Source organism: Monodelphis domestica, chromosome 4 (genome assembly GCF_027887165.1).
Source record: "Monodelphis domestica isolate mMonDom1 chromosome 4, mMonDom1.pri, whole genome shotgun sequence".
NCBI lineage: Eukaryota > Metazoa > Chordata > Mammalia > Didelphimorphia > Didelphidae > Monodelphis > Monodelphis domestica.
The window spans coordinates 164,845,404-164,867,301 of NC_077230.1; the positions used below are offsets into that span (position 1 = coordinate 164,845,404).

Below are 21,898 nucleotides of genomic sequence, written 5' to 3' on the forward strand. Positions count from 1 at the left end.
GTGTTCCTAGAGCAGATTGACCCTTCAGTTAACTAGACCTTTCTGTCATCTAGGAGACAACTGCATGGAAAAGAGGGTAGCATCAGGACCAATATTAATAGTATTTACATTTAAAAGGGAAAACCATTTTTTATAAAGTGTTGCTATAAACCTACCCAAATAGTGAAAGGAGTCATCAGAAGCACAGAACTATTCATTGTTTTTGATGATTAGGGTTTTGCTCCATTTGTGAGGGGTTGCTATTATTCTGTTCTCTTTGTACCCATTTGAAGTTCTAGGAGTGATATTTCCGAGACTTGCAAGAACGTTGAAATTCATCCACACAAAAATTAATGGTTCACAGATTTCCTTCTTTCCTCCCTACCCAAATAAACATTTTAAAAAATATAATAAACATCTCATGATTTTCGTTTCTTTTTTTCTTCATCACAAAGGCAATTTGTGGCCGCTCTGGCTGATCTTCAGGAGGCTGTGAAATTGTGTCCCACCAACCAAGAAATCAAGAGACTTTTGAGTCGCGTAGAAGAGGAATGCAAACAGCTGCAAAGGAGCCAGCAGCAGAAGCAGCAGTGCCCCAGCTCGGCCCCAGCCAATGACTCTGACATTGAGGACGAGGCCCCTGCTGCTGAAGTGGACGATCCCTTTCCCACAGAGGAGGTGGAAGAGGAAGAGCTGGCACAGCCTGTGAGGCCTCAGCCCTCTTCTTCAGCACCTGCTCCCTATAGTAGGACACTTCAGGAAGGACTACAACCCAAAGCAAGACCAGCCTCACCCCAGAATAGGCCAGTGAACAGTAAGCTCCCAAGGGAACCAGTTGTTCAGCCAGGGCTGATAATGCAGCCTACCAAGCGGGCCCAGATTGTGAAAACCAACCAGCACTTGAGTTCTCTTCAGGCTAACCTGAGAACTGGAACAGGTCCTAATGGGGTGAAGAGTCAGGCTTCTTCCCAGAACCCTCCCCCAAGCCCCATGCCCGGGAGGTCCCCTGCAGTTCTTACAAACAGAGGCCACCATTTAGAGGGGACAGGCTCTTTCGCTGCAGGAGCTAACTCCGGCCTGTACAGTGACCGGCTGGGCATCACCCAGAATGCACATCTGCAGCGTGGTGAGGGTGGCTCTGCCTATCCGTTACCAAGCAAGGTTAAAACTGCAGAAAGGCTTCTAGCTCATGCTTCCTTAGCGATGGATGTAGCCACTCCAAACCAAAATGTGTCAGTGAATTGCAGTGATATGAGACATGTAGGTTCTCTGGCCAGTTCAGCCTCTAATGGTTCTCCATCTGGCAGCATGAAAATGTCCAGTTCAGCCAGCAGTTTAGCTTCAAGTAGTAGTTTTTCAGATGGTTTGAAGGCCCAAGGGGCAGATGCAAGAAATAAGGAGAAAGGGGTTAATAACCAGGTTCAGAGTGGTACGGCTGAGCACAGACCACGGAATACTCCATTCATGGGGATCATGGATAAGACTGCGAGATTCCAACAGCAGGGAAATCCATCCAGCCGTACCTGGCACTGCCAGGTGACTGAGGGGTTACTGACAAACCCATCTGCAGCTGGTCTGCAGTCTTCACACTGTGAGCAGCCCTCTGTCAAGCAGGCAGGTGGATACAATAACCAAACTAAAATGTGTTCTGCTCCCCCCCTGGGTGGAATTGTCCACAATGGGGCCCAGTTGAAAGAACTCGAGGAAAACAAGTGCCAAATACCAGCCCATTGTCAAGACAGCCGGAGAGGCAAGAATGTCTCTCATTTGTATCCGGAGACCATCTCTAAACAACAGCCCCCTATTAGTAAGGAAGCCCATCGGAGTCACATCACTTCAGCAAAACCAAAGCGGTCATTCATAGAGTCAAATGTGTAAACAGAAAGGGAAATGTTGTGTCGAACAGACAAAACAACCTACTGGTTCTTGGTGTAAATGACTCATTGTGATTGTTTATTTCATCCTAGAAAATGAGAGCTTTTTAGTTAAGGTTTTTGATGCTTTCTCTGGGGCTCATGTGATTGGGTACTGACCATCAGTGATGTCAAAGAGAGTAGAATAAACCACTTTAAATGAATCTAAGTCACCATGAACAAGAGTGTTAACTGGAATGTCTATCAGAGCTGGAAAAAAATTGACACAAAATTTGTTAACCTGTGACTGACTATAAAGTTACAAAATAGAGATATTTAGGGAGATGCTGCCTTGTGTCCCTTGCTTCTCTAATGAGACTATTTATAACATTCTCTTTTCTGGGCCTTTGATGTGATGAAAAATCCCCAGTATTTATCTAAGGAATATTTACACTTTCACACTTCATGTGTGAGGAACTCTTAAATCTGTAGGAAAAAAAGCAGCAAATACACATGACCCAGGGCTGTAGATAAGCTTTCTGAATAAGGAGTATTATACTATATTGATGGTTAATAAATCCCCAATTTAATACATAAGATATGGCCTAGGAATTCTAAATCATTTCTTAAGTCACTTAGAGCTGAATATGAGGTGGGACTATAAAATAATGTATTTGCTTTTTTTTTTTAAACAAACATTCAGATAACTGTCTTCATTAAGGAAGCCAGCTTGAGACACTATTCATTTATTTCAATAATGCTGTCACTGTTTGGAACTTTTTGGGGGACTGCTCTTTCAGAACCGAATGGTGAGCACCTAACTGTCCTCCCTGAAGGCTGATCTTCATCTTTTGAGGGTGTTTGAGTTTGGGGGGCAGAGTAGGGGTGGAAATAGAACTCAAGGTGAGTACTATCAAAGCTAGTGAGGTTGTTTTGGCTGGAAATAAAGGATAGCTATAAAAGAATGCAAATCTCTCTATCTGCAAACTGAGTTATGTATGAAGGTGATTCTAGAAGGAGGATTCGGGAAACATGAACAGTGGCAGCATCTCCGAGATGAAGTCCCAAGGTGACTGCTTTGAAGAATAAAAATTCACTTAGGCATTCAAATTCTGCTCAGTTGATAAAATCACTCTTTACAGTCACACCCTCTCTGAATATATATGTGTATACATATAAAAGGTAGCCAGGTTTTACTTAAACATGTAAATATAATTTTATTTTCAAACAGTTAATCCAAAAAGTACAGCCATAGGTTTGCATGTTGTTTTTTTTAAAGCTTCGACCATGCTGATTATTGCACTGAATAATATATTATGGCATGTTAATAGTATACCAGTAACCGCACTTTATATAGTTTATATAAACACCTTTAAGGTGCTAAAGTCCAAAATTTATGTATCATTCATTTGTGGTGATAAGGTACAGGAAAAAGGTGTTTTTATATGAAATATGATGTGTTATTTGAAGGTTTTGCTATAACAGTTTGAAAGCATTGGATGTGTATTTGTTTTATAGGATGGGGTGTGAAATTTATTTTCCAGAGTTGGGGAGAAGAAAATTCTATATTTCCAGAAGTGTTTTCAAAATGAATAGTTGTATTGAAGTTTCTGTGAGGGTCTGTTTTGTACAAGTTGGAATATTCCATTGTCATTCTTCAGCATTTGTTCTGTGTGTACAGTGTGTACTTTGTAAAAAAAAAACACAGCTTTATCCATTTTTACAAACTTTTCATGAGTCTGCATATAATTACTTTGGCTTATTTATTGTTTGATATTTGTATGTCTTATTCTTTTGTTATGTAGTTTGTTTTTGCACAGCTACTGTACTTTTCCATATGGAATAAAGACCATTAATATAGTTTGCTCCAAGTTGAACAAAAACCCTGAATGTGGAGAGTGTACTGTTTTTTTGAATACAATTATTGCACTGATTCAACTTTGGGCTACTGTTGTCCACAAGCCTTACAGAAGTTCTAGAAGCTGAACATTGACATGAGGTTGTTCTCCTCCGAAAATGTTTTTCATAGATCAGATCTTTATTATCACTTCCTAGCTGTGCCAAAAAAACCCCAAGTGTCTGTTTTGGCTGGCAACAAGATGGGTAATACACCAACTCTCAATCATTTTTGCCAAAACACACAGAAAACTGAGTGTTCTTGTCACAGGTTTGCCTTTAGCACATTTATATTACAATATGTTTCATCTTAAAGTGTTTGTCTTCCTACTAACATGAATTTTAAGTTTGAACAAGGGTAAATGGCAAGCTGTGCTACCCTAAGATAAAGTTTTGACATTCACAGACTTGAACTTGATCGTTACTTAATTCTTCTAGTCAGTTGCAATACTAAAGTGTCTGCAAATCACCTCTTATTTCCATATTCAATTACAAAGTCCAAATTTATATTAACTTGTGGTGCTTTTTAAAATTCAGCTATTTCTGTTGTGTGGTTCAAAAATTACTTGGAAAGGAATTTGAATGAATATTCCTAAGTGAAAAAAGATGGCGGAATGTAATGGAAAGTTGTGTTAGGCAAAGTAACAATCCTCTATTAAGTGTTTAATATATATGCTGGGCATTATGATAAAAGCAGGGGATACAATCATTCAAGGGGGTAAAAAAAATCAGTTCTTGCCCTCAAAGCTCATGCCCTAATGGGGGAAATAATACACAAAAAGGAGTTGAAAAGCTGAGGGCAGAAAGGAAGGATGAAGTTATCTACATAAAAAATGAAGGTTGGCTGTTCTATAAAATGGAGGTCCCCCCCGGAAGAACTCAACAATATGGTACTTAGTGAATTCCCTGCTCTATCATATTATATACATTTCCTGAAGCAAGGTAAGACTCAATTTCCTTTTTATGAGGCCACCTGTGTTGCCTCAAATTAAATAAATTGGAGTCTGACACACCTGTGGTTTGGATTCATTCTTTGGTTGAAATTGCTTCTGTTTGTCTGTTCAGATAAGGTAAAGAGCTTTATAATTATTTTTTGCTTTAGTATTGCTTAGAATAATGTTTTGTTTGCTGGCTATTCCAGATTTTAAATAGCCACGTTCTCTTGCTTCAAAAAAAAAATTAAATCTCATCTTATAAAAAAGAAAAACAACAAACTACAGGTCCTGTAGAAATGCCTTTTTCATAGTGGTTGATTCTTCAGGTTGTGAACAGTATCTTGTAATTTCTTTTGAAGAGGTATGATCCATATATAGTGATATCAAACATAAATGAAGAATTGGTAAAATCTGAATGCAAAAGTAGCCATATATAATTATCATATGTAAACATACAGCCTATTGAAAATAATTCTGTTTCTTGAATAGTAATTTTTTTCTAACAGTTTTTCAAAATGGGAGCTGACGGTTTTATAGGTGATTGGCTTTCTACAGTTTAAGCAAGAAGACTTCTACAGGAAGATATTATTTTACCTAGGTTTCTCTTTTTGTAGAGGGATATTTTTTTATTGTTTAAATGTTTTTGTTAGCCATGAGTGAGACATAGGGAGAAGGCCTCCTGACCTAAAAACAATGATAGATTTTAATTTTTTCCTTCTTTTTGAAATGAGGGTTTAAAAAAAAAGAGAGTATTGTGGATATAGAAGAATGCAAACTTCCTTTCTCACTTGGTACACTGGCATAGACATTTCCTTATATCCCTGCTATTCTTCTCATGTAACAAATGATGAAAATTCTCTTAGGGAAGTTGTGATTTCTCCACCATTTTTCAAGTTGGTAAATGTTGACTCCAGAAATAGAACCACATCTTCTGACTCCCAAGGCCTTGTGCTCTTGACATTATACCGTGCATTTATGCCACCAGAGTTAATGGAAGCCACTAAAAGCTCATCTTAATTGAAAACGTGAAAGCCACTCAAATAAACAAATCATGAAGCTGCTTTAGAATTGGAAAAATTATACACCCAAATCTAGCTTCTTTCAAACCTAAAATCCCACACTGTGGCAAGTCCTTTCTAAGCGAAGAGACTACCTCATCAGGCTATCATTTCCCACAAGCCTAGAATCAATAGCAGTTTGTGGGGAATGTGATCTAAAATACCGGGTTTTAAGTATTATAATATTCTTATAAACTCTAGGAGGAGCTACTCTGGATTACTTTGTGGCATGCTTTGTACATCCCAGCCCAGCACTATATGCTGTATGCTTGAGCAGAATTTTCAATCTGATGATTCCTATAGAAATCTGATAGCTCTTTCCCAACCATTACCTATATTTTTATAGTGATAAAACCACTGATTTTAATATAATTACATTCTAAACTTAGCAGAACTTATAGGGAGGGCCTCCCTAATTTCTAGGTAGGCTGTGGGCATACTTTTGAAGTTCCTTTTAATGCCTGAGAGTTCATGAAATTGTATATCTACACATTCATTCACAAAGGATTTTCTGATATTTAGTGTATTAGTATATTTTTCACCTGAAAAGGCAGTTTGAACTAACAAATGTTCAACTCTGCTAATGGGCTACAATGCTAAAATGAAGTTTTATCTAGAGTGACATTTGTTTTAATAATTTGATAATTATACCTACCACCAAGTTAACTTGGCTATAGTCTTTATTGCTGAGATATTTAACATTAAAAGACATTGCTATGTCAAAGGAACCCTTACTGTTGTTGGACATGTTTATTAGAGTGCTTTGTACTTTGTAAAAGAAAAATGCCAATGTAATAAATAAGGTTAGAATTTAATTTATGGTGTTTTAAAGAAAAAATGTAACTAGTTAATCACAGCTTACCTTCTCTCTGGATATAACATTTTTGAGTTGATGTTTTCCTTTAAAGTTGCTAAAATTCTACCTAAGTTTCATTTCTGATGAGTCTCTAACCAACGATTGATTGCCATTTTCAGAGTCCTATTTGGTGTTAGTACCAGTGAAGGAAGAACCAGATTAGTCATAGGACTTGTTCGCTTCTTTTTGGTGATCCAATTTTCTATTGCTTCCTTTTCATAGGAATATCCATCTATAAGAAATAATTTAAAAATCCGTTGGTTGACTAAAACAAAGAAAAATAATTTGAGTTGAAAAACGATGTTCCTGGCCAATTGTCTAAATGAGATTTTATAGGTAGTTGAAAAGTTCCTCTGTTCCTTTCCACCCTCAACTAGACTTGAAAGGAACTGAGACATCAACCAAAGTACTATGAAAATTAGAGACTTTATCACAGGTTAATTTAAATTAATTTACCAGATAGCTTGCTGTAATGTTAAAAAGTTGAGAATAGGATTATGGGAATAATAAATTTTGAGATGGAAAAGAAAGAAGGGAATTCAGCTGCTATCATAGAAGGCACTCTTGGATAAGATAATGGGAAGGGTGGTGGTGAAGGAGGTTGAAAACCTCAGGAAGTAAAAGAACTTTTGGAGTTACTGAGTGCTAGCTCATCCAAAGACAATGACAATTTTTTCTAGGGCTACCCTTTGCCCAGGATTAGATCAAATGAGTTCACTGTATTTTATATCTGTGTGATTAGGAAAAATTATTTTTTTCTGTGGCAAGTGATTTTTTAAGAAGTCTAATAGCTACTAAACAAGTACAGCATAGTGGGCTTTTGGGGAGAGGGACAGGGAGACTGACCAATAGAACAGGCAAAAATCTGTCCTTGGTGCTTAAGAGTTGGCTTTATATATCCCCATTTGGGTTTAGTTCTGTCTTGAATATGTACTAGTTGTCTGACCTTGGGCAAATCGCTTAATCTCTGTAGACTAGGAGATCCTTATTATTTTTCTAAAACAGGTTCTTGTGTGTGTGTAATGAATGTCTCTTGTGGTCTGGTGAAATCTCTGGACCATTCTCAGAATGTTTTTAACTATATAAACTACATCATTATTAGAGTTAGCAAAGTATTTTAAATATTAGTTATACTTAGTATCACACCTAATAGCTATATTAATTTCAAAATAGTGGTGAGTTTGAATACTTTAAAATATCAATGAACAACTGTGATATTGAAAAATTCTATTTCTGCTGGTAACAGGCATTTTTAATGCTACTGTAGTTTGCCATTACATTCTGGTTAGTGAAAATAAAGATGGAAATTTTTCCCCCTGCCAAATTCAAAGAACCCTTGAAATCTATTAATAGAATTCAGATTAAGAACACCTGTTCTAAAACAAGTACATCTGAGCTTTGACTAACTACTCCTTAGACCACTGACAGCAAACCTATGATATGGGTACCAAAGGTCTCTGTGGGCACTCAGCCACCCTCCCTTCCTTCCCCAGCCCCCACTCCCAGAGCTTGTTACTAGAGAAGCAGAGGGATTTGGGGGGAGAAATTTCTCCCTTCTCCCTCTCCACCATGCCTAAGGACATTTTTCACATCCCCCACCCCTCTGCCCAATAGGAACACATAAGGGGTAAGGTGGGCAGCTCACAGGTGGCAGAGCTACCGGGGGAGCAGAGTGCTCTGGCCACTCCCCTCCCTGTCTGCACTCACTGAGGGCATTCCTCACTTCCCTTGCCCAGCAGCTGAATGGGAGAGCTTTCTCCCTCCCCAGTGTGGGGTAATAGGGGGTACAGGGTGCAAAGCACTAAGTCAGGATGGAAGCAGGTTTGCCATCACTGCCCTAGACTATATAGTTTGTCTGAGATTTTCTTCATTGCCTTTTTTCCTTTTGTCCCTGTCTCTTACCCAAAACTTCAGAATGCAAACTTTCATTTTTTTTGCATTATGAATCAAAAAAGAGCACATTTAATATTTCTCCTTTCCTGCATTTGTCAAAAATAGTATCTTTTACACTTTTTTTTATACACAACTACTGATTTAATAATTGAAGAATAAATTGTGAATGTCATCTCCAGAGAGTTAATTGAAAGATGGAAACATGGAAGATATATAATTTTATAAACATATACATCTCCAAGATTATGTTTTCTATAAGATAGAGAGAGGAATGAGGGTTTGAATAATTAGTAAATAAATTTTATTAATAAAAAACCCAAAAACCACCCTCACCAAAAAAAAAATAATAATCCTGACTCACAAAGTCAACACACTCACAAAATCATCCAACTGTCTGAAATGACATTTCTGTTAAATAAAATGCATGTAGTTTCAAAGGCTGAACTCTCTAAACCAATAGGTAGACATCTTCTTACACATGCCCAGTACTTTTACACTTTTCTTAATCATTAATGAGAAAAGCTAGAACTTCAACAAAAAGAGGAAGATGAGAATAAAAACTGAAGAAACTAGAACCAAAGTGGTGAAAGTAAAAACCAATTGTATGATCAAAGTGCTGACTTAAAATAGGAAAGAAATAAAAAAGTAATACAAAAGAACTAGATGGAAGAAAACAAACTCAACAATAAAAATCTTACATATAAATGGATTATATAACAAAATGAAAGTAATAGGATAGATAAAATGACGCCCAATAACTCACTATATAGAAGACTATAATACAATGGAAATAGAAATTTAACACAAGTAAAAGATACAAATCTAAAGAGATTTAATGACATCTTAAGTAATGAATGGACAAAAGAACAAATCAGAAATAATAACTATATAGGAGATAATAACAAATGAATATAACAGTTTTAGAGATGCAGCTAAGGCATCCTTAAAGTAAAAATTACTTTTCTGAAGACAAAATAAACCAGGAAGGGGAAGGGAATAGGCATGATGTGGGTAGCACTATGCTAAATGCTTTACAAATTATGATCAAATAAAGGAGAAAACAAACTGATCTGCAGTTTATTAAAAACTAGTTAGTTGAGTAAGCACAAAAATTTTGAGTATTAGTTTAAACAAGAAAATAAGGGGGGAAAAATAACTGCTTACTATTTCCCAGGTATCATGGTAAGCACTAAGACTAGAGGGGGGGGGACGCATTAAAAACAGTTCCTGATCAAAGAAACTTATATTTCGATGAGTGACAATCACATGTACAAATAGGTATTTTAACACATAAAGAAGAGATGAAACATACAAAAGGAGGAATTGGCTGGAAGATTTGGAAAGGCATTCTGCAAAAGATGGCACTGAAGCCAAGTCTTGAAGGAAGCTAGGAATTCTAAGAAAAGCAGCCAAGGTGAGAGCATTCTGGGAAAAGGGAAATCCAGTGTAAAGACATGAAAATAGGAGACAGAATATTATATATGAGGAATAGCCCTACAGCTATACAACAGAATTCCCTGAGAGAAGTAATATATGAGTGGAAAGATAAGAAAGGATCAGGTTGTAAAGAACTTTAAATGCTAACAGAGAAATTTATATATGATCCTACAGGTAATAGTGAGCTTAGAGTTTATTTAGTAGGCAGATGTCAGGCTTAGGCCAAAATTTCTTTAGAACTTATGTGAAAGACAGAACAGGATGGGGAAAGGCTTGAGGAAGAGAGACTGAGAAGGCTATCGTCAACGGAGAAAAAGTTAGAATAGAAAGGAGCTGTGCTAAACTCATATGGAAAAGAGAATGCCCCGGGTATTAGTATTAGTAAGATGTAGCCTGTGATAGATAAAAGATAAAGATAGAAAAGAAAACAAAAAGATAAAATGAAAAGACAATATACATGATAAAATCATAGGCTGGTTCTTTGAAAAAAAAAATAAAATTAACCAACTTTTAGCTAACCTCAGCAAAAAAAAGGAAATCAAATTGCCATAATAAAAAATGAAAGACATGAAATCAGATCATAAAAGAAATAAAAAGAATTATCAGAATCTACTATTGACAATTATATACCAGCAAAACAGAATTCAAAAGGACTACCTACAATAATTAAAAGATCTTATTGTAGTTTTAGAAAATGAAATCAAACAAGCCATGAAGAGAAAAGAAAAACTTCTGATACAGTGGATTTACAGACAGATTCTATCTAAAACTTAAGAGAGAATTTGTTTGTTAGATAAATTCTCAATTATTTTTAAACTAACAAATTTCTTTTATAAGACAAATATGATTATTATACCCAAGCCATAGAAAGATAATGCAAAGAATGAGAAATACAGCTCAATACCACTATTCAAAGAATCTTAGCAAGAAGACTGTATGTATTTAATATGTACTTGCATGTGTACAATTATAGAATGTGTTTTTTATATATGTAAAATTGTGAACAAGGTATTTTTATATTTGGGATAAACAGACAGTTCAATATATCAAAGACAAACATACTCTAAACCACGTGATTATATCAACAGCTTCAACTGCTTTCCCCTTCACAAAAAAAAAAATCTTTTATAAAGTACAATAGCAATTTAGCAAAAAACTCAAAGCATAGGTATAGGTTTATTTTAATATGGTAAAAAGTATCTAAAGCTGAAAGTATTATTTGCAATCGCAAAATGCTTGAAAGTAAATTTAGGAGTAAGCAAAGATATCCTCTCTACTATTGCTTGACATAATTCTAGAAAATTCTAGTGACAGATATAATTTAAAGGTTTATAAATATTTACAGAGGAGATAAAATTATCTCCATTTGCAGATGACATAGTTTACTAAGAAAATTCTAGAGAATGGAGGTGGGGGGGGTGAGAATAACTAATGAAGACAAACAGCTTTAGTAAAGTAAAAGAAAAAAATTCTCAACAAATCAGTAATTGTACATAACAAAAACAAAAACCAATAGAAAAGCAATGAAGTTCATTTAAAATTTTAAATAACTACATAATGCATAAAAGAATAATTTAAATAACTGATAGGATATTCAGTTGTTAGAGACAAAAGTGACAATATAAACTGAATTAATTTACATGCTTAATACTATAAACTAACAATGAAGAACAGAACTAAACAAAATAATGAAACTCATTTGGAGGAATAGTCTAGAACTTCAAGAATTAAAAAAAAAATAAGATGAAAATGAAATGACACCACTGACTTTGATATAGTTAAAGGAAAATTCTTAACCAAGGGAAGGAATAGAAATCATAAAAGAAAAAATAGATCATTTCAATTACACGAAGGTAAAAAGCTTTTGTCCAAAATTTAGAATCAATGAAATTAGAATAAGAGAAAATGTCAAATGAGGACAAAACCAAAACCATTACAACCTATTTCTGATATGTCTGAGAGCCAAGATAAATAAGAAGTAAGACTGTGGGAAAATTGTATATAGGGAATTAACACAAATTCTGAGACATTCTCTAATGGTTAAATGATATGAAAAGATGATTTTCAAAAGAATTAAAGTGTTAATATAATAGATGATCTCTTCAAATCTCCCATAACAAGGTAAATTAAAACAATTCTGAAGTTTCATCTCTTATCCAAAATATTATCAAAAGTGACTAAATATTGAATAGATGATATGGGAGTGACTTAGGGAAAACAGGGATACTAAAAATATACTACTTGCAGAGTTAGGAACTGATGCAACCATTCTGGAAAGCAATTTGTTATTATGTCTTTAAAAAAACACTGAATTGTCCATACTCTTTGACCCATTGATATCATGGGCAGTCATATTCCCCAAGAAGCTCAAGTATAGAAAGAAAGGTCTTGTAATTAACAAAATATTCATGGTAATTGCAAAAATATTCATGTTAGAATATATATATATATATATATATACACATACATGTGTGTATATATATATATATGTTTGTAAGCAAGGATTTAGAAATAAGACACTATGGTCTAGAGAAAAGTTAAACAAGTTGTGATACATGAATATAATATTTTTTATGAAAAGGTGAATTCAGAGAAACAGTGGAAGACATGTAATAATAGAGCAGAACCAGGAAAAAATATACATGACTGCCACAATATAAATGAAGAGAACAACAATAAAATTAAACCCCCAACATATGCTAACATTAAATTTAAGTGAATACTGTATAATTATAATTACTGTATAATTAATAAATACTATATATAATTTATTATTATTACATAATAATTAATAACCAAAGTTATTCCCAGAGAAGAGCTGAGACCATACATCTCCCTTTATTTTAAGGTGGGAGATTACTGATATAGAGCTCTTAACTATACCATCAGACATGGTCAATGTATTGATGCATTTTGCTAAACTGATTTTCATCCTTTTCCCCCTTGAAAGCCTTGATGGAAAAGATTTGGAAATCAACGGGAAACAACAATGGACAATGTCAACAAAATATATTTTTTTAAAAGACAATTCAGTCTATGGAGTTCACAGGAAAATGATTTTGGTAAAAAACAAATAGCAGCACTAAAACCTAATGTGTGTGTGTGTGCATACATATATATGTATATACTTACATATACGTAAATAGATCTATTTTGCCAATAAATCAGTAAATTGTCAGCTATTACACTTTTGGCAAAGAGATGGCTAGAATATGCCCTGATAGTTTTAGTCCTCTATTACCGCCATATCATGCCTTTTTGATAGGATTAACAACTGTTTCCTCAATAATTTCCTTTTCCTGCCCAGATTATCTATACCAGAAACTACCGACCCTATGTGTGGCCTGGAACCAAATTAAAATGTAACTCGGAAATATTTAACAAAATAATTAATTAATTAATAATAAATAATTAATGTTAATTAGTGGTTTTATAAATCAACATGCAGCTGCAGGGATCTATTTTTATTTGAATTTGACACCATTGGTCTATTCTATATACCAATTTTCCTATTTTAGTTCCTAGATTTCCTTTCATGAATAAAAAGTATACACCATCCCTCACCTCCTTTACCATCCCTAGCTCCCAACTTTATCTATATTGGCTCTTTTGGATATGGTATATTCTTTTAAGGCTTTATTTCAGTCATGGATCTCATCTTATTGTGATAAATAAATTTATGCAAATGAGAGAATCTGAAGTACAAAGTTCCTTATTAGCAAGGCTAGCAATTGCCAATAAATGAGATCCCAAGGCCCTCAGTGGCTAGGGATGTTTTAGAGCAGGCCAAGGTTCTTTTATATACCTGATTATGTAAGGTTTAGTGATACTAAACTAGGATTGTGATTGGTTTATAGTGGATGTGGGATAAAGGTATAGGGTCAGGTTACATTTGGCATAATCATGTTGACTTGCTTGCAAAAGAGGGTTTCCAAAGTCCATAGTATGGGGAAAGCAGAATTAGGATCTTCTGGAAAGTCTGGAATGTTCCATATTTGAAAATTCCATATCCCCTGTTGTCAGCAATTCCTTACATCAGGGTGATTATGACTAAGCAGATCCTTTCATGAAGAAGATGACTCATTTTTTATTTACCCCCTCCACCCTTCTGGAGTAAGATAGAATGAGTCCAGGCTTTTGCTTAGAAAAATGAGGAAGTTAAACTTCTATAAACTCCATGTTAAATACTAAGGCCATATAATTAAAATATAAATCTAATCCATTAAGTTTTGATTTCAGTGATTTACTAGAACTCTCAATCATTAATAAATGATACAAAATGAAGTAGGGTATCAATTTTCAATTTCACATGAATGAATGCATGTTATACCTAGTTATACCTGTTATACCTAGAAGAGATTGATGTACATTGAGATTTCTACTTCATCTTGTTAGTTATACTTAATCCCTGGGCTCATATGTCCATACACAAATGGATATAAATACAAACATACAAGACAGCCCCTGACCCAAGGAGTTTACATAAAATGATTAAAAATAAGATAAGCACAAAGGAGTGCTAGAAAGGTGGGAAAGGGTGGGAAGAGAGTACTAGAATACTAAGAGAATGGTGAAGAGACTATATTTCCTAGAAAAGTCAAAAAGGTTCATTTATCAGATCCAAGGGTAGAGGAGTTCAAGTAGCCAGTGTCGTAGAGATATGGTCTATCTCTATTATTAGCAATTAAAAAATATTAGCAATTCTTAAAGACCTCTCACAACTATACTCAATTTCTTTCCCCAAATAACTCCTTTCTTTGTCCTACTGTTTTCTTCTTTCTTCAGATATGATTCCTTTTCCTGCTTTTCCTCCTCAGATCTTTTTTTCTTAACTCTTCTCTTCCTTTTTCAAGTGGTCCTCCTCAACTCCCTTTTTCTTAGGATGAATTTTGCTAGATTCTTTCCTCTCTTGGGTTCATCCTTCTTTAAGTTTTAGAAAATTTTTACTCTTCGGAGATAGTATTATTTCACGATTCACAGCCATAAGACATTATTAGAAGAATAATGGTGTCAAAAAGACTGGTATTTGTATCAAGGAAGTGTATGGGCATTAAAAGTGCAAGAGGAAATTTTTCAAAAGCTAAGTTATCAGTCTGGCTACACATTCTATTTAATTTAAGATACTGGAATAGATCTCCCATATTATTAGATATATAAATGTTTCCTATCAATCCAAGATGGATGTATTGATAGTTAATTAAAAATGCTAACCATTTAATAGCTCACACAATTTGGACAACACACATTCTTTGTTTTTTTTTTCCTTTTCTGTATGGATAGTCAGTCTAATCTCTAATAGTTAACCACTTTGCTGAGGTTGTCTTGTACTATTTTAGAGTTTAATATAAACAATACAGTATCTTCCATAAATAAGAGTATCTGAAAGAACTCTGTGCAGCACATTAGAATTGGTGAATTTCTCTGGTGAGAAACTTCTCTTATAATCTGAGAGTGACAGATAATTGTTGAACATAGTTATCTATATGGTGTAGCTCTCAAGTAATCTCTTGTTCCCTCTATTTTTGAAAGTAAGATATATTTAACAAGTATCACTTACTGCAAAACACCTAAAAGAAAATCATAACCCAATGAAAGATTGAAATCAAGGTCTCAGAATTTAATACAAAAACCAAGACCAAAATTCGAACAAATCTGTATTGAGTCTCAAATTTGTCCTCATTAACTTAAAAAAAAACTAAGTATACATTCCTTACTAAATACCAAACTAACTAAACTGGAACATGCCAAGTGTTTTAATTTTGAATTGCAGATTTAGCCCTTATATTTGTTTTGCAAAAAACACATGCCTCCCAATTTGCAAGTCAAACAGCAACATTTATCATAACTGAAACTGTTTTAACCTAAATAAGCTTACTGCTTAAGTACAGCATAACTACCTTGTTATGTTGTTAGTGTAATCTCCAGTGGTTAACAATTTTGTAAAGGTAGTCCTGTAGCAGCAAAATCAAAATCTGTTTCTCTGGTTAGTTTGCCATCAAGTTCACTTTCAATGTATCCTCTCACATGTTTGAATGGTGAGGAAAAGGTGTAAATATTTTCAATAGTTCCTGTAAGGTAATACTCTCATGTGTACACAATGGCTAATGTGAAGATTGGATTTAGCTCTCCCGTGATTATAACAATGAAGATACTTAGCTCTTCCTTTATTGGGAAGATTGAATTGTAATCCACAACCTATTTTTAGATTTTAATCCCAGAAAGGTGGTAACTCAGTATTTGAAGTAGATCTACACATTTTAACCACAAAAAAAGTGTTAACTAACTACAAAAGGTGAACTAACCAAAAAAGGTGTTAAGTAACCAAAAAAGGTATAATCTAAACAAAGAAGGTGTGAACTAAAGAGTGGGCAGTCCTGGAGAGGAGCATCTGCTGTGATTGGTAGACTTGAAATTTAGGGGAGGTGACACGAGAAAAAGATCTTTAAAAAGAAGACCAGAGGCCAGAAGAATTTTATTCGATTTGAGTTAGATCAAAGAACCCTCACTTGGAGGAGAGCCTGGAAGATGGACACTTGGGCTTGGCTGTGGAACTGGACCCCTAGAGGAGCTTGTGCAGGAGACCTCAGACTGCTTTCCTTTTAGACATTCACCTTTGGTGAGTGAAAGGCTGACTTAGTAACCCTGATTTTCTCAGAGGTGTAAGCCTCCAAGAAAGGCCCATAGTCTTGAGACTTTTTTCTCTGATAAGGGCCTTAGAATTTTTACCTGGCTCAGAGGAAGCCAGAGTTGTCTGTCTGTCTCTCTCTCTCTCATTCCTTAATATCTTCTCTCTATTGTAAATAAAACTACCATAAATTTACAGTTTACTTTAATAATTCATTTTTGGGATTTAGAATTTAAATCCCTGGAGACCATCTATTAATATATTTCAGTCCAACCACAATCAAAATTAACACTAATTACACTGTATAGAGACCCACCACCTCCATATATATGATTTTGGAAGAGCAATAATTGAAGTCTTTTCTAAATAAGCCCTACCAAAGCAATCTCTATCATCAATCCAATATGGTCATCATGGTCTTGATAACCTCCACCAAAGGCTGCACACTTCAGACCTAACCTCTACCATCCCAAGGCCCATCATAAGGATCTGACTACTGCACAGCCATTAGCTTTCAAAGAAGATCATAATAAGTACAAATTTCTAGTCATCTGCTTTTGAAGATTTCAATATTACTTGTATCCTTTTCTTTTGCTGTGTTTGTTTAAAGCCTTTTCAGTCATTTTTCTGGGAAGCAAAGTGTACACAAGACTCCCCCTGTGCCCTTCCTGACAAGTTGCTAGCAATGCTAACCCATTTGGTATTATTTCAACAGTGAAAAAGAAAAACTTCTTCCTCACTATGGTCAAGTGAGAAAGACCTCTAAAGTGAACAAATCCTTTATTGGCAGAGTCAAGATCAGAATACTTCAATACCTAATCTGTTTCAACCTTGTTTGAATACTTAAGCATATATGTATTCCATACTTTCTTTTTTCAGTCCCAATTTGACTTCGTCTTCTCATTTCAAATACTTTTTTACCTGGTCTGCCATCTCTGTTATACATGAAACAAATGCCTTGTGTTCCATTTAAAATTCTGCATTCAGAGAAGAATAGGACTTCAATTGCTGAGCAGGACCTGGGGACAAAAATAAGACCCAGACCTTCAACACAATGCCTTTTCTGCCTTTGGTGCTTAGCATCATCTTGTCCAATCAGTAATGGAGGTTTGATAATTGATTTTTTGTGGCTACATAGACTTGGGCTATCAGGTACTCTTGTGTAATTATAACATATGTAACAGAGATACCTTATTGAAAGACTTTCAAAAAAATTTGTTTAAAATTTTAAACAATAGATCCAGTATGATCTTGTATTCTCTATACCTTTAAGTAAACTATGACTTGAAGATGTGATCTGCTATGATCTGGAAAAGCCAACCTGTTTTCATCAATGAAGATATAGATATTTAATATTTGTAGATAATTTCTATAGAAGGTTCATAAAAATGAGAAAGTATCTATCTATCTATCTTAAGAGTTTTATTTTCCTGATCATTTTAGGGGGATACTAATATAGTGTATAATTTTTCTCACTTGTTGCTGTCCTCTCTTTCAAATGTCTTGAAAATAAATCATTTACTACTTTCAAAATTGTTTTGTTTCCAGGATAGACATCTGTTTACACTTGATCTGATATAGTTGTTCTTCCTTTATTCATTTCCTTAAGGGCACTTCTATTCCCTCCTTTAATATATGGTAGAGTCCAAATGGGCTGATAAAAATACTAGAAGATATATTCCATTTTGGATACCTTTGTTATTCTCTCTATTTCTCCTATAATTGCTATTGTGATAATGTTGTTCAGCTGGGTCTTATGCCATGTTTTTATTGACTTAAAAGGAATCAATCAAACATTTTATGAGGTGATGCTGCTTTCAGTCTTCCACCATGCTCATCCATAATATTTGTAACAGTTGGTATTGTTCTTAGGTGCCATGCCTCTCTACTTAGCAAGGAAATCCAGTATTTGCTTATTGAGGTAGTATATTAGTTAAATGTCTGTAATAAATCATGTTAATTACCATCAATCTCTCTGATATTATCCATTTCCCATTTTCTGGCATCAGCAGATTGCTTGAATAGGTCAAGTTGGAACTGTCCTTTTAAATGTCCACAATGTCTTTCTTTATACTTTTAGGTATCATTGATTTTGACCGTTCACTGGTTTGACTGTACACAATTGCTTGGCTCAGAAATAACTCCCCCAAGAGTCTAACTTTGATGGCTCATCACGGCTTGGCGGTTTCCTCATGTTTTCAAAGGCTGTCCTAGAGAATGGTAAGTTCTGGTAGTTCCTGCCAATCTGGAAAAACTCCAAGTACATTTCTACTAACACAATGCTTTGGAATCTAAGTACAAAGATGTTAATTCCAGTATGGTAGCCACTCAGTATTTTCTGTCTCCTACTGCAGTGATTGTGGTAGAATGGCAGGAAAGGAAGAAAAGAGAGTGCTAAGATTCACAAAGTTTTTAGAATACATACAAACTTTAAATTTAGTTATTATATAAATCCCAAGAAGTCATTAAAGAACTGGAAGAACTGATATTTATCTATACTGACACTATCATTTTAAATGAAATGAGAACTAAGGAAAGTAAAGTTAAAGGATAGTCCACAGATTATTCTTAGTGAAACAAAAAGAGTGTTGTTCAGGGTTGGTTTTACTACAACCTCCCTCCCCCATTAATGATGTACTTGGCAGTTTGACCTTGATGACCACCATTATGATAAATGTAGCTTTTGACACAACATGCTGTAGAAAAGAAAGTGGTACAGAAAGTCATCAAAAATTCCAAAAGATCTTTCAGAACTCATCCACATATAGATTGAAACTCCGTTTACTTTAAGAGAAAGTTGGGTACAAGAAAGAATGACAGAAAACATGCTTTAAAATGTAGTCAGAATTAAGAAATTAAAGGGTGCAAAGACCTATAATATACTTGGACATTTTCTTCCTGTATATAATGAATACTGCCTTATGGAAGAGTATTCTTCAAGAAAAGAAGAGAATCACTAAACATGGCAAGTAATAAGCATAAAAATGAAATGAACTATATCTCAAAAACAGAACAACTTGTAGCCAACCATAAGAGTTTGGCTATTTAAAAATTGCTTCCAGTTTTGTGGTGTTGTTACCAGGTCAAACACTTCGTATAACTAAACTGTCAAACTAAAAGGTGTAAACCTCAAAATTTCTCAGACTTATGAATGTTAGGGGTTTCCCCCATTGGGGAATCTTCTACTTAAAAAATTCCCTAGCAGATGGTGAGAACTCTACTTGAGTGTGGGGGCTCCTTGCCTTGGGAATACCCCTACTCCACCCTACTTAGGACTGCTTTAGGACAGAGAGCTCCTTGAGAACAATGAAAAGTACTTTGATCCATGCTTATGGAAGGGACAGGAAGTTCTTTGAGTCATGACTCTTTTAGAATTGATACAATGGGATGCTAAGTGCCTATAAAGGTGGGGCAATTTGTAAACTACTTAGACCTAAAAGGTGATAACTTATTCAGAGTTTTTTTCTAATGAAATTTGTTGACACAGCAGCATTTTTTTCCCTGACTTACTAAAGAGATTAAAACTACTCAGCTGTAAATTCAAAATGGGCGGTCCTTTAGAAACATCTACAGTGATTGGTAGATGTAAGGACTTAGGGGAGGTGACAGAGAAGATTTTGCCCTTAAAAATAAGAGCTCAGGGAAGAGCTGGGAAGTCATTCTGAAACATTCAGATTGGAGAGACTCATTCTGAGGAAACTGATTCTGAAACATTCAGATGGAGGAGGGAGCTGGTGAAAGCAGCTGAGATGCTGCTGGCCTGGTGTCATTAGAAATCCTTACTTAGACAGATCTTATGGTGAGTGTTAAAAACTGACTGATTTCTCTTTTAAGACTCAGGTCTAGGCCATATTGGCTTGAGGCCCTTCATACTTATTCCTTTCTTACTCTCTCTCTCTCTTTCTTTGATTACTCATTGTATTGTTAATTAAAATCTCTATAAAACCCAATTGACTTGGGTATTTGAATAATTGGGAATATTTCCCTGGCGACCACCTTATATTTGATTTTAAAACCCAAGACACTGTAGTGAAACATATTTCTGCAGTCAAATTTACTCACCCCCTCTTATATCTATCACAATTTATATCTTCCACTATTTTAATCACTACAGTTTAAGACCTCAACCATTTTAAATCTCACAAAGGAAAGGTAGTTTTGCTATTCAACCAGATTTGAGGGCCCAACTATTCCATATATAGTAAAGTAATTTGTTTAACAGTAAGAGTTCATTGAGTCCTGAGGTGCTTATTATTGTTGTTGTTTTGTCTACTTTCTCAATATTATTTGACAGAATCTTCATCAGCTAAGGAAGCAATCAAAATTGATCTCAGGCAAAGGGCTTGAAAACTATTGGAAGACGTATATTACAAATTCTTTTATAAAAAACCTTCAAATTTGTATATTGTCTAATAAATACTTTAAAATGCATTACCACTGGGCATTACTGGGGTAACGAAGCACCCGGTACCAACCTAAACTGGGGAAATATTTTACAAGTTGTTCAGACAAATATAAAATCAGCATCTTGTATGGCATTAAAAATACCTCAAAATATTTTGATTTTCAGAGTAAAGCTCCCTCCACTGACACAGATCACAACTCTTTCATGTATTATAAATGATATCATGAGCTGGGGTAGACAGTCTTCTGGTGATGAGATTTCCAACATATAGCCAAGTCTGGTCTTGGAGCAACATTCCATCCCTGGGCCTGTATTTTAAACTTTTCTATTTTGGGAGAACCTGCTATGCATTATAACAGCTTTTGAGTTCTCAGAATTATATCCATAATAATTCTACACCACACCAAGCTTTAAAGTAGGACAATCAATTGTTACACATTAGAATGAAAAGTTATATTGTGGAAAAACAAATGTATTCTTTTGGTAAAAAGTCAAGGCCTCCGATAAGTTAAAAAAGCAGGGATTTTCAGTATATCTATTCTATCATATTTCAATATAAACTTTAAAACAGTTTTACCAAGTTCATCACAAAGCTATCAATGAAATCATTAGAGCTATCATGCTGTCTCTTGTGCCCATAGTCTTTCATGTATAAATAAGGAAGACTGAACATATTTCTGTGACTGCCTAGGAAATTACAATCAATTACCTAATTTATGAGTCTTCACTTAGTTCCTTAAAACAAATTATGGATGCATTGAAAATTTACTATAAATGTGTTTAGCTGAATTTTAATCAAGTAAACACACAAAAGTAAGTATTTCTTAGAAAACATTATGTAGTCTCATTAATAACTCGTTTTATTTCTTGTTTTCACTACCTCCACTTAAGGTATATGTATTATAATACAAATTTATTAATCACACTTGAATCTTAGATTTAAGGAAATAAGTACATATTG

At 34.7% G+C, this 21,898-nt stretch overlaps 2 protein-coding genes across 9 annotated transcripts in view; one reads left to right on the forward strand and one right to left on the reverse strand.

The window, feature by feature from the left end:
* Positions 1-3,715, forward strand: part of TANC1 (tetratricopeptide repeat, ankyrin repeat and coiled-coil containing 1) — a 290,552-nt gene extending 286,837 nt beyond the window's left edge. For all 5 annotated transcript variants that reach the window (XM_056793909.1, XM_056793910.1, XM_056793911.1 and 2 more), the window contains one exon: positions 435-3,715. In XM_056793909.1, coding sequence (XP_056649887.1) covers positions 435-1,857 — 1,423 coding nt within the window. In that variant the 3' untranslated portion in view covers positions 1,858-3,715. The remainder of the gene's footprint in view (positions 1-434) is intronic.
* The window catches only part of WDSUB1 (WD repeat, sterile alpha motif and U-box domain containing 1), a 127,495-nt gene that overhangs the window by 37,567 nt on the left and 68,030 nt on the right, over positions 1-21,898 (reverse strand). For 2 of the 4 annotated variants that reach the window (XM_007494208.3, XM_056793914.1), the window contains one exon: positions 6,521-6,809. The exons of 1 other annotated variant lie outside the window; for it this stretch is intronic. In XM_007494208.3, the coding sequence (XP_007494270.2) occupies positions 6,652-6,809 (158 nt within the window). In that variant the 3' untranslated portion in view covers positions 6,521-6,651. Of the gene's footprint in view, positions 1-6,520; positions 6,810-15,503; positions 17,552-21,898 lie in introns of those variants that run through there. One more of the 4 variants, XM_016433646.2, reaches the window with a different exon arrangement.